Source organism: Periophthalmus magnuspinnatus, chromosome 9, assembly GCF_009829125.3.
Source record: "Periophthalmus magnuspinnatus isolate fPerMag1 chromosome 9, fPerMag1.2.pri, whole genome shotgun sequence".
NCBI classification, from domain to species: domain Eukaryota; kingdom Metazoa; phylum Chordata; class Actinopteri; order Gobiiformes; family Gobiidae; genus Periophthalmus; species Periophthalmus magnuspinnatus.
Window position 1 is genome coordinate 7,665,537 of NC_047134.1, and position 15,938 is coordinate 7,681,474.

Genomic DNA, 15,938 nt, shown 5'->3' on the forward strand with positions numbered 1-15,938 from the left:
CTGCACCTCTCAGCAGGTATTTTGGCCCACTCCTCATAAGCAAACTGCTCCAGTTGTAGCATGTGTCAGCTCCTTTCAAAGATGCGCATTAGGATTTAGGTCAGGGCTCATAGAAAGCCACTTTAGAATAGTCCAATGTTTTCCTCTTAGCCATTCTGCGATTGAGACCAAGCTTTCTGACACTGGCCAGCACATTTCTCTCTAGAATCCCTTGATAGTCTTGAGATTTCATTGTACCCTGCAGAGATTCAGGACACTCTCTGCCAGATGCAGCAAGGCAGCCCCAGAACGTAACAAAGCCCCCTCCATGTTTCACAGTAGAGACAGTGTTCTTTTCTTGATATGCTTCATTTTTCCATTTGTGAACATAGAGCTGATGGGCCTTGGCAAAAAGTTCCATTTTTGTCTCATCTGTCCACATAGGACATTCTCCCAAATGCTTTGTGGCTTGTCAACATTTAGTTTAACAAATTCCAAACTCCTTTTTTATGATTTGTTTTCAACAATGTTATCATCCTTGGTCCTCTCCCATTAAAGACACTTTGGCTCAAACAACGACGGATGGTGCAATCATGAGTTTATTTTTTTAAATAATTCTGTTGAAACATGGTTGAAAAGCAATGTCTGACTCTCATTGGTTAAATTTCATAGAATTTTTATTTATTATTACTTTTATCAGATTCAAGTTATTTCTGTGACAATTGTGAGTTTTTCTTTCATTAACCGAAGGGTACCAATAATTTTGTCCACGTGTGTATACGCAAATTGAAACATTTAGACATTTCTTTTGTGTTCTGCATACGCTTGAAATAAAATAAGAGGACGTAACTCTTCCCTTGTTTGAGTGAGATGCCCTGCTCTTACTCTGGGTACTGCCCTCAAAAAGCACCAGGAAATAATAAATAAACCATAACAACAATATCTTCAGAAAGTGGACTGTATGAATCTTTAATATGCTTTCATTGTGGAGTGCTGCAAGTTGAGTTTGACTAATGTACAGGATCTGGGTCAAAAACAATAAACTGCTTAAAGTGAAAAAGCATGGACAGCCCTATGAGAACTGACCTTATGCCCTATGCATACTGGCCCTATGCAGATCAGATTTATGTGGATTGGACTTTGCAAAGGGTCAGTCTGCGCGAGTGGCACTATGTCCTATGCAGATTGGATCTATATCCTATGTAGATTGGCCCCTATGCAGATTTCCTCTCTCCTAAAGCATGTCTTGGGACCACAATAACTGTCAGCAGAGTGTATAAAAAGAAGCAGGTGTCCCATGTGTCCAACAGAAGAGTGGCCATCACATTCCCTTGCACTACGCTACACCCATAATAGAAATTCCATAGCTATGATTGAAATGGGTATCGCAACAAAACACAGACAATTACAGTTAATTTCTCAGAGACAATGGTATTTATGAACCTGTGGGCACATCTCTGATCCTGCCGTACACACACAAGCAGCTACTGATAAATGTGGCGGACGAAAACCAGCATCATTTGAATTAAATGTCCCAAAATGTTCATATTTCAGGAGGCCTTACCCGCGGGGTTTACAGCATGAAGGGGCAGCATACAGTAAAATGCTGTGTTTATCTGAAGAGCAAATCAAAGAATTGCAACAAAAAGAAGAAATACATTGTTTTGGCTCATTGTAAAATGTAGAAAATGTGTGATATTGCGTAAAAACATAACCCTAAAAATATTCTACATGTACAATTTAATCATTTATGAACATTTGATTTTATTAAATGAATTCAACTTCCAAATCACTATAATATATATATATATATATATATATATATATATATATATATATATATATATATGCTTGCAAACTCGATGAGGTTGTAGAAAACCACCCTTGAGGCCAATGGCAAGCCACTTGCACAAATGACCATCAAATGTGGTTTTATACCAAGAAGACGCACTGTCCCCACTGCTGTTCTGCACAGGTCTGAATCCCCTCAGCCGAATCATCAGCAACACTGGCTATGGATACCGACTCAGGAATGGGGCTACCATCAGTCACCTCCTCTACATGGACGACATCAAGCTGTATGCTAAGAATGAGCGAGACATCGACTCACTGATCCACACCACCAGGATCTACAGCACAGACATTGGAATGTCATTCGGGCTGCAGAAGTGTAGACGAATGGTGACAAAAAGAGGGAAAGTAGTCCACACAGAAGGGGTCTCCCTCCCAGAAGGGACAATAGCAGACATTGAGGACAGTTACAAGTACCGTGGTATCCCACAAGCAAATGGCAACCTTGAAGAGCTTGAAGAGGAAACAAGGAAAGCAGCCACGGCCAAATACCTCAGACGAGTAAGGCAGTCAGCTCAATGGAAAGAACAAGACCCAGGCAAAATATATATGTTTTGTTTTTTAGCTCATTGGTTTCTGTGATGGTTGAGGTAGGGATCGCTCTCAATGTAGAATTCACATCTTCTAGGATGGTACTTCACTTATTCTCTGTAACTGGCGTCAGGGTTGTCTTGTGTTCATTCAGGCCATGATCTTATCTTTCAGGTCGGTCACTGCCTTGCTCAGTGCAATACTTATTGGGGCTTCATACCCAATCTCCGGTTGGGGAGTTGATGTTAACTGGTGTCCTGGCTCCCCCTTGCCATAGCATTTGTGTTGTACCTCATCAATCTCAAGTTGTGATAGCAGTTGCCGTTGGCGGATGTTGGAACACTGAGCTACTAGTTGCTGAGCCGTAAGCTTGGACTGCAGGTTTCATGTAACCAGTTTCCCCACATTCTGGGAGAAATGGTTACAATGTGCGTACGATCCTGATCCAGAAGGATCCCTCAAAGGGTACAGTCCCATCCAACTATCAGCCAATAACCTGTCTCTCCATGAAATGGAACCTCATGTCAGGCATCGTCGTGGCTAAGATAACTGGGCACATGGATCAATACATGAGCACAGAACAGAAGGACATTGGCAAAGATACTAGGGTAGCCGAACACCAGACCAAACAGTCGCCCGAAACCCATAAGACGAACCTGTGCACTGCCTGGATTGATTATGAGACAGCCTACAATTCAATGCCACACACATGAATCACTGAATGCCTGGGGCTGTACAACATCAACAGGATTCTAAAAGCCTTCATTGCAAACTCGATGAGGTTGTGGAAAGCCAGCCTTGAGGCCAATGGCAAGCCACTTGCACAAGTGATAATCAAATGTGGTTTTATATCAAGGAGACGCAGTGTCTCCACTGCTGTTCTGCATAGGTCTGAACCCCCTCAGCCAAATCATCAACAACACTGGCTATGGATACCAACTCAGGAACACCATCAGTCACCTCTACATGGAGGACATCAAGCTGTACACTAAGAAAGAGCGAGACATCGACTCACTGATCCACACCACCAGGATCTACAGCACAGACATTGGAATGTCATTTGGGCTTGAGAAGTGTAGCCGGATGATGACAAAGAGAAGGAAGGTTGTCCACACAGAAAGGCTCTCACTCCCAGAAGGCTCTCCCTCCCAGAAGGGACAATAGACATTGAGTACCTTGGTATCCCACAAGCAAATGGCAACATTGAAGAGGAAATAAGGAAAACAGCCATGACCAAATACTTCAGATGAGTAAGGCAAATCCTAAAGAGTCAGCTCAATGGCAAGAACAAGACCCAGGCAATAAACAGCTGCACCCTGCCAGTAATCAGATAACCAGCAGGAATCCTAATCTGGCCAAAGGAGGAGATACAGACCATAGTGTCAGGACCTTAAGACCCGAAAGCTCTTGACCATACATGGTCCATCCCAAATCCAGCACCCTGACATTGTACACACACACACACACATATATATATATATATATATACTATGTATGTTTTATTGTTGTGTGAACTTTGTAACACCATTAATGTAGGACAGCTAGACCGTCTGTACTCAACTCTGGAGGAATTGGCTTTTACGCCCCCTCCCGTTTACCCCCCTCTCCATCCCCATTGGCCTGTCTCATGTTTGGACTGTACACGTGTGATAAGCTCCTCTGAGACGTGCAAACAGATTACATTTCCGCGCTCATCTCCTCACAGCTGCGCCAGCCCAAGCCGAGCAGGGTGCAGTGCTGAGATATGGCCTGGGGGTAGAACAAGCTAGAATCCCCACCTCTCTCCTTCAAACACACACACATACTATACACATGCAAAGACTGACAGCATGGTACATTCAAGTGGTTGTTTATAAATGCATTGTGTTTATTCAATAGCCGTGTGAACCATTTAGCAAATATGAAGAAAGCCAATGTATATCACAAGTACGTTTAAAGAGGGTGTATTTTCCTCCTATGGAGTATTAACTGCTAAAACATATTTAGATTACCTGGTTATCCTTTATTGTTTTGAAAATTCTATATTTGCCGAAACCAAAAACAAAAAAAAGTTTCACTTTCGTATTTGACACCAAGTTCCCCCCTCCATTTGCTCACTCCCCCTTCAGAGCGTTATCACAACACAATCAGTGTGCATCCCGCACATCACATCAGGTTAGTGAATTTGCTGTGCAGTTTTATATAATGCTTTTGTATATTTATGAAAAATTATCATGTGGGAGCATAGGACACATAGGCTTGTAGGTGGAGCCTTGTACAAAAGGCATGGGCTCATACTGCTAACCGTAAAGAGGGCTCGAATAGGACCCGGGAGATATCGCTAAATTAGTCAAACGTGCATGGATGATATATAGAATGTCTTCAGGCATGTTTTTGATGATAGGATGTATATATAAGATAAGATACAAGTTTGGGTCGACAGTGGCTCAGTGGTTAGAGTGTTGGTCCCCCAACCCGAAGGTCAGAGGATCGAGTCCCGCTCGGACCAAGTTCTGTCGTTGTGTCCTTAGGCAAGACACTTCACCCACATTGCCTAGTATGAAAGTGGTGTGTGCGTGAATGATAGGTGGTGGTCGGAGGGGCCGATGGCGCAGATTGGCAGTCTCCCCAGCGCAGCTGTGGCTACAATAGTAGCTTACCATCACCAAGTGTGGAAATGAATGCATTGAAAGGCATTATTATTATTATTTATAACACATTTTAATTATATCATATTCATCTTATTTTTATTATTACCTACTATAAAAAATAGCAACTTTCCTTTTGGTGGACAGAGACAGATGACCCCCTTCCCGAGTCGTGGCTGTCGGATGCTGGAATGTGCACAGCTCTTTCTTTGTGGGGGTTGAAGACCTAAAGCAGTCCTGTTTTGCAAAATTGACTTTTCAGAGCTCATAACCATGTCATTATTGTTTCCCCTTCTCACGTGATTTGATTTGTATTTGCATGTTTTAGCAATCTTTAATCACAAATTTTCAAGACGGCATATTGCAAATAAACCCCCGTTTTCACCGCCACTGGTAAACGGCCAATGCTCTGTACTTTCTTCCTTCTCCAATTATATATTCTTAATCAGTGATACACATAGGATTAGGCAGCATCGCGTAGTCATTTTCGTACAAATGAAAAAAAAATCCACTGCTCTCTAGTGTGATGTGCACCTATGCATTGGAGGGTTTGACAACTTCACGGCTCTGTTGTGAGGACTTCAGCTCCTACTGGGAACTGCAGTTTTCTAACACAGAAGTCAGAACTTGTTTCTTTTATTAAGTCATTTTAGATGAACATTGTGATTTAAAATGTGCAAATCACAACAATGATTTGAGCAAGGCACTTGTTCTAATTGTGATTTTTGTGTTGCAATTGCTATTCAATTTGTGACTTTGGTTTTCAAATCTAATTTTAATTGACTTCATTTCAGAGCATGTTTGCAGAGGCCTAAACTAGCAGTTTCTGTTTTTTGTTTGTTTGGTTGTTGTTTTTTTACAGGGTATTTGACTGGGCAGAGGAACTTCTGTTACTGAAATAATATCTTTTGTGATTTGACAATTGCACTTAAGTGTGATTTTGATAATGTTGTGTCTGGACATATTGTGGTGCCTTTATATAAAGTGCTTTCAACAGCCTTATGTGAGTGTGCACAACCCATTTGACCCACCCTGCCTCTATGCTGCCAGCCTATGCCAGCTGGAATGCTGTGGTATTGTGGTCAGACTGGACTGGAGCCACATCTACAGGATTGGCCCCAAACCCACATGAGAGGCCCCAACAAAAGGGCCCCAGCCCATAGGCCCCCAGTACAATGTGCCACATCCACATGCATCTGGCCCTAGTTCTTGACCACATTCACTTCAAACAAAGTCACGTAAAAAGGTGCGGAGGTTCATAAAGCATCTTGTGTAACCAGTCTGAGTTTCAGTTGTTGTGAACATCCCTAGACCTGATTGTATGAAGGATCTCTCCTCTCAAACTAGTCTCAAGTAGAAGTGGGCTCAAGTAGAAGTACAATGCAAAGTCGATGAAAAAATGACTCCAGTTATGTTAACTGTGAGTTACACTGTACTGCTGTAAAGAGGGGAGAATAACTGCAGTGTGAAGGCTGAGGAGTGTGATGCCCCTGTAGTTTGAACACAACCAACCCCCTTCTTACACAGACGGACAACCACCCTGTCCAGCGGTACTGTCCCAGACTGCCACGCGATGTTACCAGCTAAGACAGCTCCACAACAGAGACTTAAAATACTCATTATAGATCTCATCCACCCCTGCAGCATTGGCACTGAGGAGCTTACCAACCACCTCAGTTACTTTAGCCAAGGATGGAATAGTCCGCCTTGGAGTCCTCAATCTCTGCATCCTCCTCAGAAGACATGACAGTGGGACTGAGGAGATCCTCAAAGTCTTCCTTCCACCATCCAACAACGTCCCCAGTCAAGGTCATCAGCTCTCAATCCGCATTGTAAACAGTGTTGGTGAAGCACTGCTCTCCCGTCCTGAGGCGTTGTACTGTTGGTTGGCCTCAAAGAAATTCTGACAAATAGTCCTACTCCATGGCCTCCCCAAACTCCTCCCTGCCTTAGGAGTCCCACAAGCCAACAGGGCCTGATAGGACTCCTTCAGCCTGAGGGCATACCTTACCTCCAACGTCCACCACAGGGTTTGGGGATTGCCATTGTGACAGACATCACAGACCTTACAACTACAGCTACAAGCAGCCACATGGACAATGGAGGTGGAGAACCTAGCCCACTCTGACTCCATGTCCCCAACCTTCCCTGGGATGTGGCAGAAGCTCCCCCGGAGGTGTGAGTTGAAGACCCTGCTGACAGAGAGCTCCACCAGATGTTCCCAACAGACCCTCATGACACGCCTCATTTGCTAGCCAGTCCAACTCACAAACAGGTGATGATTGGTTGACAGCTCTGCCCCTCTCTTCACACAAGTGTAAAAGACGCGGCTGAAGGTCAGATCATCGACCACTGACCTAGGGTGTCCTGGTGCCATGTGCCCTTGTGCTTGAACATGGTGTTTGTTATGGACAAACTGACTAGCACAGAAATCCAATAACAAAATATCACTCAGGTTCAGATCAGGTAGGCCGTTCTTCCCCATCACCCTGGGCAACATAGCTCCTAGGATCATTCGGGTAGACAAACTTCCCCACCACTATAAGGTGTCAGTTCAAGGGGGAGCTGCTACATTCATATGTTTTCTCTATTGTCTCCATGAAGATGATAATGCTGTGCCCAGAATATTCCACAGTACAGAATTAAATTATTAATCTATCTTGCATTTACAGGTTTACATTACATTACATTTTTATAACATGCATTCTTACAGAGCCTGTCCACAGAGCTGACAAGTAACTTTGACTGCTAGTGTCATTTGCTGGTCTGCAATCAACTAAATTTAAGACAAAACTGCAACAACGCAATAACATCTCCATGAAGGCAAGCAAAAAAGTTACATAGTGCACCTTTAACTGAGCAACACCAGTATTGCTTCCACCCACCGAGTAGCAGCCCCCCTCACTCTCCCACTGCTGGCATGGCACCCACAGATGGAGGGTCTGTCTGGGGCTTAAATGACAATGACAACTAAAAGAACTCAAGTCTGCATGCATTAGAAAGACAGAAATCGAGAACGAGAGAAAGAGAGAGAGAAAGAGAGAGAGGAGGAGGAGAAAGGAGAAAGTGTGTGCTGCAGAACACACGGGCGGCCTTAAGGAAGAGCACGTTCCAGCAGAACCAGGGAAATCGAAACCAAGTCCAGCCCCAGTACTTGCCTAGTGTGTGGGTCAGGTGGCTCCTTAGTCAAATCCAAACCACCAGTACCATCTCAGAGGTTATCAAGCTCCAATTACCAATATGTGATTTGAAAAGCTCATTCACAGTTACAATAAGTCTATTAAACAAGGTCAAACCAGGTCAAACTCACAATACATGGCAATATAAAATAACAAAAAATTAGGGAAAGAAGTACAAACCAAGGGTACTTTTTGTGCATTGTTTGCTGCTTAACCCCTTAACGTTTCGACAGCCTGAGCCTTTATGTTACAACTTTAGTTGTTTGCACTGTTGTTCTGATGCTGCTGTTGTATATATTTTCTACCTATAAGTATTTTTATTTTATTTTTTAAGCATATGTTTTTTTTTTACTTTGTGCATGCCCTTATTTGTATTTGTATTTATTCAGTGTGTTTTATGTTGCACTTTATCACCGAAGTATGTTCCTATTTGTGAACTGTGTTCACAAACGATGGCAATAAAAATCTTCTGATTCTGATTTACAGCAATGTACATATATTTCTGCGTCACCCACACAAACAATCTAAACATCAAATGAAAGCTACAGCACTCATTTTTCTGAATATGCAAACCATTTTCACCTTTCACCACAGTGCTGACAGGAACACTGTTTTTACAGAGAAGTCAGAAATGTGGATTTGGACATCACTTACCTTTGAGCACTCTGTTTCTGTCAAACATGAACATATTCACTGTCATGATGCCTCTAGTATCTGTCTCTCTGTGTGCCTTCCCCTCCCTCTCCTGTCTGAGCCTGGAGCTGGGCGGAGTTCCCGGCTCCTCCCGCGCGCACCTGGAGCGCATCAGCGCAATTACCTCCACCGTCTGCGGAGCATATGAGGAGCTGGAACTAAATACTCGGCGCGAGATCATCTGCGTTTCCTCACCCTGTCTGTCCTGTCGTTGTCTGCGGGATCCTACATGTGTCTTCGCCTCCTGTCCTGTCTTGGTCTCCGGCTTGTTTCCCATCACCTGCTCTGGCTCCCGCTCGCTGGATTACTCCTGCTCGGTCCTTCCTGTTCCCGCGTCTTGTCCTGTTGTGCTCCAGCCCTGGATGTCTCCTGCCCGCTCTGCCCTACGCCCGTCTGGTCTGCCTCCCGCTACCTATGTCAACTAACAAACTTGTTATCTTGTGACTGACACCAAAGTTGGCCAATAAGGTGGGGATTGTGGGTTACTGGAGCCCCAGACCAAGAATCAGTGCTACAGATGACTGAAAGAGTACGCCCCCTTGTAGAATCAAGCAGTTACATTACACACATTTAGTGATGTTTTCCCCTTAAAGCCAATGAACAGTGGAACACAACAATGCATGGCATGCTATGGTTTCCCATAAACAGACGGAGTATGCTGAGCACGAGCATAATGCTGGCATTAGCTAATGCTAATCTGCACCATCGGCCCCTCCGACCACCACCAATCATTCACGCGCACACCACTTTACTACGCTATGGGTGTCTTGCCTAAGAACACAATGACAGAACTTGGTCCGAGCAGGACCAACCTTCGGGTTGGGGGACCAAAGCTCTAACCATTGAGCCACTGTTGCATAAGTCACACAGGGTGGGTGTTTGTTAACCGTTTGCAGTGTGGTTTGTAAATATATATTTATTTTGACCCATACCACTGTCTATATTTTATATACAAATATACATTTTATATTGTTTTGATATGCTATATAAATGTACAGTAATAGAGCAACTAGGTGTGCAGATACAGATTCCTCTAAGTGTAAGCTTTCAGTAGAGCCCTCATTGATGTCTGTGGGTTGAAGCATTCAAAAGTTATTGAATTTTTTCCAAACATTCTCCAAATGTCTCCATTTGGATAGGTTTGGAGAGGCCTGGATTTACTAATGATAAAATGAGTGTAAAAATCTCATTTTTATATATATTGACCTCAAATTTGAAATATGAGTGGTCAACAATCTTTTCAGTTGAGATACAGTGTATTTGTGTCCCCTAGCTTTCTACACCTTAATTTTAACAAACAAAAATTAGGCGAGGATGAGAAAAAATATTTTTTATGTGTATAAATGCTTACCAGACATACTTACAGTGATTCTGACACCTGTGGGTAAAACTAGGGTGTTACCTTTACTAAGACCCCAAACTTGTGAATATACTACTAAGGGTTCAATAATGGTTATCATTTTAATTTGGAGAGGTCAGAACAAAGGCAATTTCACCAAAATTACCCTGAGTGGTAAGAGGTTAATACCTTTTCTTAGTTTCTGTTATGGTTCAAATTGGAGTGAGAAGTCAGTCTCAAGTCCAAATTAAGTCCCAAGTCAAAGACAGGCAAGTTCACGTCAAATCCCAAGACATCTACTTTGAGTTTCAAGTCCTTATTCCAAATAACTAAATACAGCTTGTGTTTTTAAAAAAATCTATCAAACTGAACAACACCAACACTCTCACATATATACCATGTTCATACTAAGCAAGGTGGGTGAAGTGTCTTGCTTAAGGACACAATGTCAGTTATTCCTCTGATGCCCCACTGTGGCACCTGGTATTCCCAGCAGTCTTCCATTCAAGTTTCCAGTATTGACCAGACCCAACATTGCTTGGCTTCGGAGCTCTGATGTGATCAGTCTTTAACAAGCCAGAATGGACACAAGTCACTGACAGTATGTCACAACTGAGCATGAAGTCATCTTAAGTCACATTGCTCAAGTCTGAGACCAATTTATCAAGTCCAGTCTCAAGTCTCAAAATAGTGATTCAAGTCTGACTCCAGTCTAAGCCTCCACACAAATCAACTCTGTATGCTTTGGTCGCATTAGTACAGGAGGAAGAGGGCAGAGCATTATCCACTCCACAAAAGGTCACTACAGCTTTAGAGTATGTCTATGTATAGACTCACCCTGGTCAGTGCAGGCGGCGCCGCTGTAGCCTGGACAGCACTTCCACTCCAGAGATGTTACCGAGCGGTACACAAGCTTATAGGATGGCCGCACCACTGTCCGGTAACTGGAATATACACAAACATGTGCATTTATATGCTGGAGCTCCCTTGGCTGTAAGTTACAGGAACAATCAGCAACAAATGTCTTATCCCCTGTGAACCCTATGCTCACAGAACCATGCGTTTGTGAATACAGTTTGAGCTCAGAATGAGTCCAGTGATGGATTATGGGTTTAGAGACTGCGCAGGATAAGTCCACATTTTTATCTGTGATACACCTAAATGGGCAAAATGCAAATGGAGCATATTTTGAGTGCTCAGAAAAGACAACTTTGAATTAATAGAATAATTAAACAAGTGCGGATTAAGCTAAATCCAATGTATTGCAATGTATACATGTATATATATGTTTGTGATGAGGAGACAACAGTTTAACATGAGGGTTAAGACAAAGAAGATACATTAAGCAAACATTTGAAACTAGCAAATACAGTTGTGATGCTGAGGGAGTGTATGTGTAATGCAACCTAACCCTGTAGGCCATCATTCAGACAACTTATATTTGAAACTTTAAATAAATGTATATCTTAGTAAAATAGTGATAATGCAAATTTGTATCCATTTGTTGAGTCCTGACCTGCCTCCGGAGCACCCCTGGGGCCAGCGACAGCTCTGGTACACCCTCTGCAGCACAGTCCCATTGTGCACCTTACACGTCACTGTCTTTGTCACCATGTGGGGACACCAGTTCCTGTGAACACAGAGAACATGTTAGAGATAGTGTGGCAACAGAGGACACGTTAGAGACCGTGTGGCAACACAGAGGACATGTTAGAGAGCGTGTGTGCAATTCAGATGAGGAACATGAAGTGTTTTGGTCAACTTCAGTACACAGTACAATGAATGACAGAGAGTACACTAAAAGTTTGAATGGGCTGGCACAGACCTGCTATCGCAAAAAGTAAGTATAAATATAGGTTATGATCCGTATGGTTTGGAGCAGTCAGACTTTTGTTACAATCTGGATGATTTGCTGTCATGATGCCTGTCTTCCTGTCCTCCTGTGCTGTGTTTCCCCCTCCCTCACCTGCCTGTCTCCGGAGCTGGGCGGAGTCCTGACTCCTCCCGTGCGCACCTGCTTCCCATCAACGCAATCAACACCACCTGCCGTGGATAAGAGGGGTCTGGACCAGTCACTCGGCGCCCGAACGTCCGTGTGCTCTACGTGAATATGCTCTTGGCTTAACACTTTTTGATCCTTGTATTCCCGTGTTTTATTGGAACCTTTCTGCTCTGCTCCAGGAATCCGCCCGAGAACCAGCTCCGGATCTCCCCAGCCTCTGCACCTCTGTTCTGGTATGGGCTTGTGTCTCCGTGTCTCGTCGTGCACCCCTGTCTCTCCATGTTTACGGACCCGCACCTATGCTCCCCAGCTCCTATGGATTACGACTTATGATTTACTAGACTTTGAACTAAGCTTTTGAACTCTTACCTTTGTTATCACGTGTGTGAATAAAGACATTGTTAAACATCGTGAGTCTGCACCTTTGGTCCTTACGCCACGCTGGTTACGACATTTGCCTTGCATTGAGGTGATGAATATAATAAATACTGCAGACCTCTTATTATACTGCTACCCAGATGAAAGTCTTTAAAAGCCTGGAGGCATACAACTATTTTGTATCTGGTTGGGTCAACCATCTAGGTTCAAAGGAACTTTAAATGGCTGTCACCTTGTTTTTTTCCCCGGGTGAGTAGGCAGTTCAATTCAATTTAATTTTCTAAATCCCAACAGCGGTTGTCTCTTGGGGCTGAACCAACAGAAAGTAAAAAAAATTAAAGCCACAAGCGTCATCGAACGGCCCTCGCGGGTCGTGCTTCGCACTCGGCCGACCCGCCACTCCCTGTGGGTGGCGCTTGGCCACTTGTCCCTTTTTTATTGCGGCTTTGGGCTGCACTTGTCACCAAACAAGTCAAAACACATTGGAAGTGCTGATGCATAATATGCAAAAACATGGGTTTTCCAGGCATCGCCATGGCAACACCGTGCAAAATAAAAACTTGGCCCCCCAAGCCTTTTTTGACGGGGACGACCTGAAGAATCACTGTGCCAAATTTCACATTCCTCAATAAGCGAATAAGTCGTTATAAGACTTTGAAATGTACGAAAATTTGGAAATTTTCCCATTAGGATAACATGGGCACTTTGGCGCATCGCCATGGCAACCAAGTGAAAAATATGACTTGGGTCTGATTGACTTTTTTGATCAGAATAACATGACGAGTCATGGTGCCAAATTTCACATTATTCCATGAAACTAATATTTTTCCCATGAATGGGAAAAATTGTGAGGTTTCCCATTAGGATAACATTGGCAGTTTGGCACATCGCCATGGCAACACGGTGCAAAAGACGACATAAGGTGTGATTGACTTTATTGATTGGGATGACACAATGGAATTTTGTGTCAAATTTGGTAACATTTGGGAAAACTAAATTTTTGGCCTTCCATACAAATATATTAAATGTTCTGTAGGGGGCGCTATCGCGCCAATTTAGTTTCTATCATAATGAGTAGCTTTAGGCCTGAATGTTTTACAACTGATTCGAATTTGAGCCAAATCGGACTTTGCTTGCACAAACGGGAGCAAATTTTGACTTTTGAAAATTGCAAAAATTCCGATGGAAATCGTAAAAGGGATCATCATGAATTGGATAAGTTTTTATGCCCCACTTGTCTAGATGATGTACCGTGATTTACCGCCCTGCAGGTGAAGCGCCTTCAGAGGAGTTGATTAAAATGCGACGTCAGCGAAAATGCCGAGTCAGCATTTTGGAATTTTCAATCCAAGATGGCCGACTTCTGGTGCGTCAGAGGGCGTGGCCATAATAATATTTTTGGTTTGGCATCAATTGAAGAATGCGTGTACTGAATTTCGTGGCTCTACGCCAAAGTTGATGTCGGGACGTCTCCCATTGACGCAATGTATTTTGACTTTTGCATGGGGCGCTGTCGCGCCATTTTTTTATGCCCAATGATGCACCACATAAAAAAATAAATTTTTCGGCAGACCTGAATTTTGGGCAAAATTTGGTGAGTTTTTGAATTTGTTCAGGGGGTCAAATTACTGCTCAAAGAGCAGAAGAAAGAATAAAATTAAAGCCGCAAGCGGCATCGAACGGCCCTCGCGGGTCGTGCTTCGCACTCAGCCAACCCGCCACTCCCTGTGGGTGTCACTGACGCGCCACTTGTCCCTTCTTTATTGGGGCTTTGGGCTGCACATGTCACCAAACATGTCAAAACACATCGGAAGTGCAGATGCACAAAATGGCAAAATTTGGGTTTTTCCAGGCATCGCCATGGCAACACCGTGCAAAATACAAACTTGGGCCCCAGACTTTTTTGTCGGGGACGACCTGAAGAATCACTGTGCCAAATTTTGTGTTTGTCGTTGACGGTAATAAGTCGTTATAAGACTTTGAAATGTACGAAAATTTGGAAATTTTCCCATTAGGATAACATGGGCTCTTTTGCGCATCGCCATGGCAACCCACTGAAAAATATGACTTGGGTCTGATTGACTTTTTTAATCAGGATAACATGAAGATTCATGATGCCAAATTTCACATTATTCCATGAAACTAATATTATTCCCATGAATGGGAAAAATTGGGAGGATTCCCTTTAGGATAACATTGGCAGTTTGGCGCATCGCCATGGCAACACGGTGCAAAAGATGACATAGGTCTAATTGACTTTATTGATTGGGATGACCCAATGGAATTTTGTGTCAAATTTGGTAACATTTGGGAAAACTAAATTTTCGGCCTTCCATACACATTTTTAGATGTTCTGTAGGGGGCGCTATCACGCCAATTTAGTTTCTGTAATAATGAGTAGCTTTAGGCCCAAAAGTTTTACAACTGATTCGAATTTGAGCCAAATCGGACTTTGCATGCGAAAACGGGAGCAAATTTTGACTTTTGAAAATTGCAAAATTTTCGATGGAATTTTGCGGCTTCGCCGCACAGAAACCATGAAAGGGATCATCATGAATTGGATAAATTTTGATGCCCCACTTGTCTAGATGATGTACAGTGATTTTCAGCCCTGCAGGTGAAGCACCTTCAGAGGAGTTGACGAAAATGCGAGGTCAGCGAAAATGCTGACTCGGCATTTTGGAATTTTCAATCCAAGATGGCCGACTTCCGGTGCATCAGAGGGCGTGGCCATAATAATCTTTTTTTTTTTGGCATCACTTGAAGAATGCGTGTACCGAATTTCGTGGCTGTACGCCAAAGTTGACGTAGGGACGTCTCCCATTGACGCAATGTATTTTGGCTTTTGCAGGGGGCGCTGTCGTGCCATTTTTTTATGCCCAATGATGCACCACATAAAAAAATTAATTTTTCGGCAGACCTGAATTTTGGGCAAAATTTTGTGAGTTTTTGAAAATGTTCAGGGGGTCAAATTCCTGCTCAAAGAGAAGAAGAAGCGGAATAAAAAATAATAATAATAATAATTAAAGCCGCAAGCGGCATCGAATGGCCCTCGCGGGCCGTGCTTCGCACTCGGCCGACCCGGCACTCTCTGTGGGTGGCGCTGACGCGCCACTTGTCCCTTTTTTATCGCGGCTTTGGGCTGCACTTGTCACCAAACAAGTCAAAACACATTGGAAGTGCTGATGCACAAAATGCAAAAACATGGGTTTTCCAGGCATCGCCATGGCAACACCGTGCAAAATACAAACTTGGCCCCGCGGACTTTTTTGTCGGGGAGGACCTGAAGAATCACTGTACCAAATTTTGTGTTTGCTGTTGACGGTAATAAGTCGTTATAAGACTTTGAAATGAACAAA

The 15,938-nt window shown here is 43.3% G+C and overlaps 1 protein-coding gene across 1 annotated transcript in view; it reads right to left on the reverse strand.

The window, feature by feature from the left end:
• LOC129456512 (EMI domain-containing protein 1-like) overlaps positions 1-15,938 on the reverse strand; it is a 110,774-nt gene that overhangs the window by 67,063 nt on the left and 27,773 nt on the right. Inside the window, exons 2-3 of the mRNA XM_055224038.1 lie at positions 11,716-11,829; positions 11,037-11,143 (exon numbers count right to left, since the gene is read on the reverse strand). Of these exons, the coding sequence (XP_055080013.1) occupies positions 11,037-11,143; positions 11,716-11,829 (221 nt within the window). The remainder of the gene's footprint in view (positions 1-11,036; positions 11,144-11,715; positions 11,830-15,938) is intronic.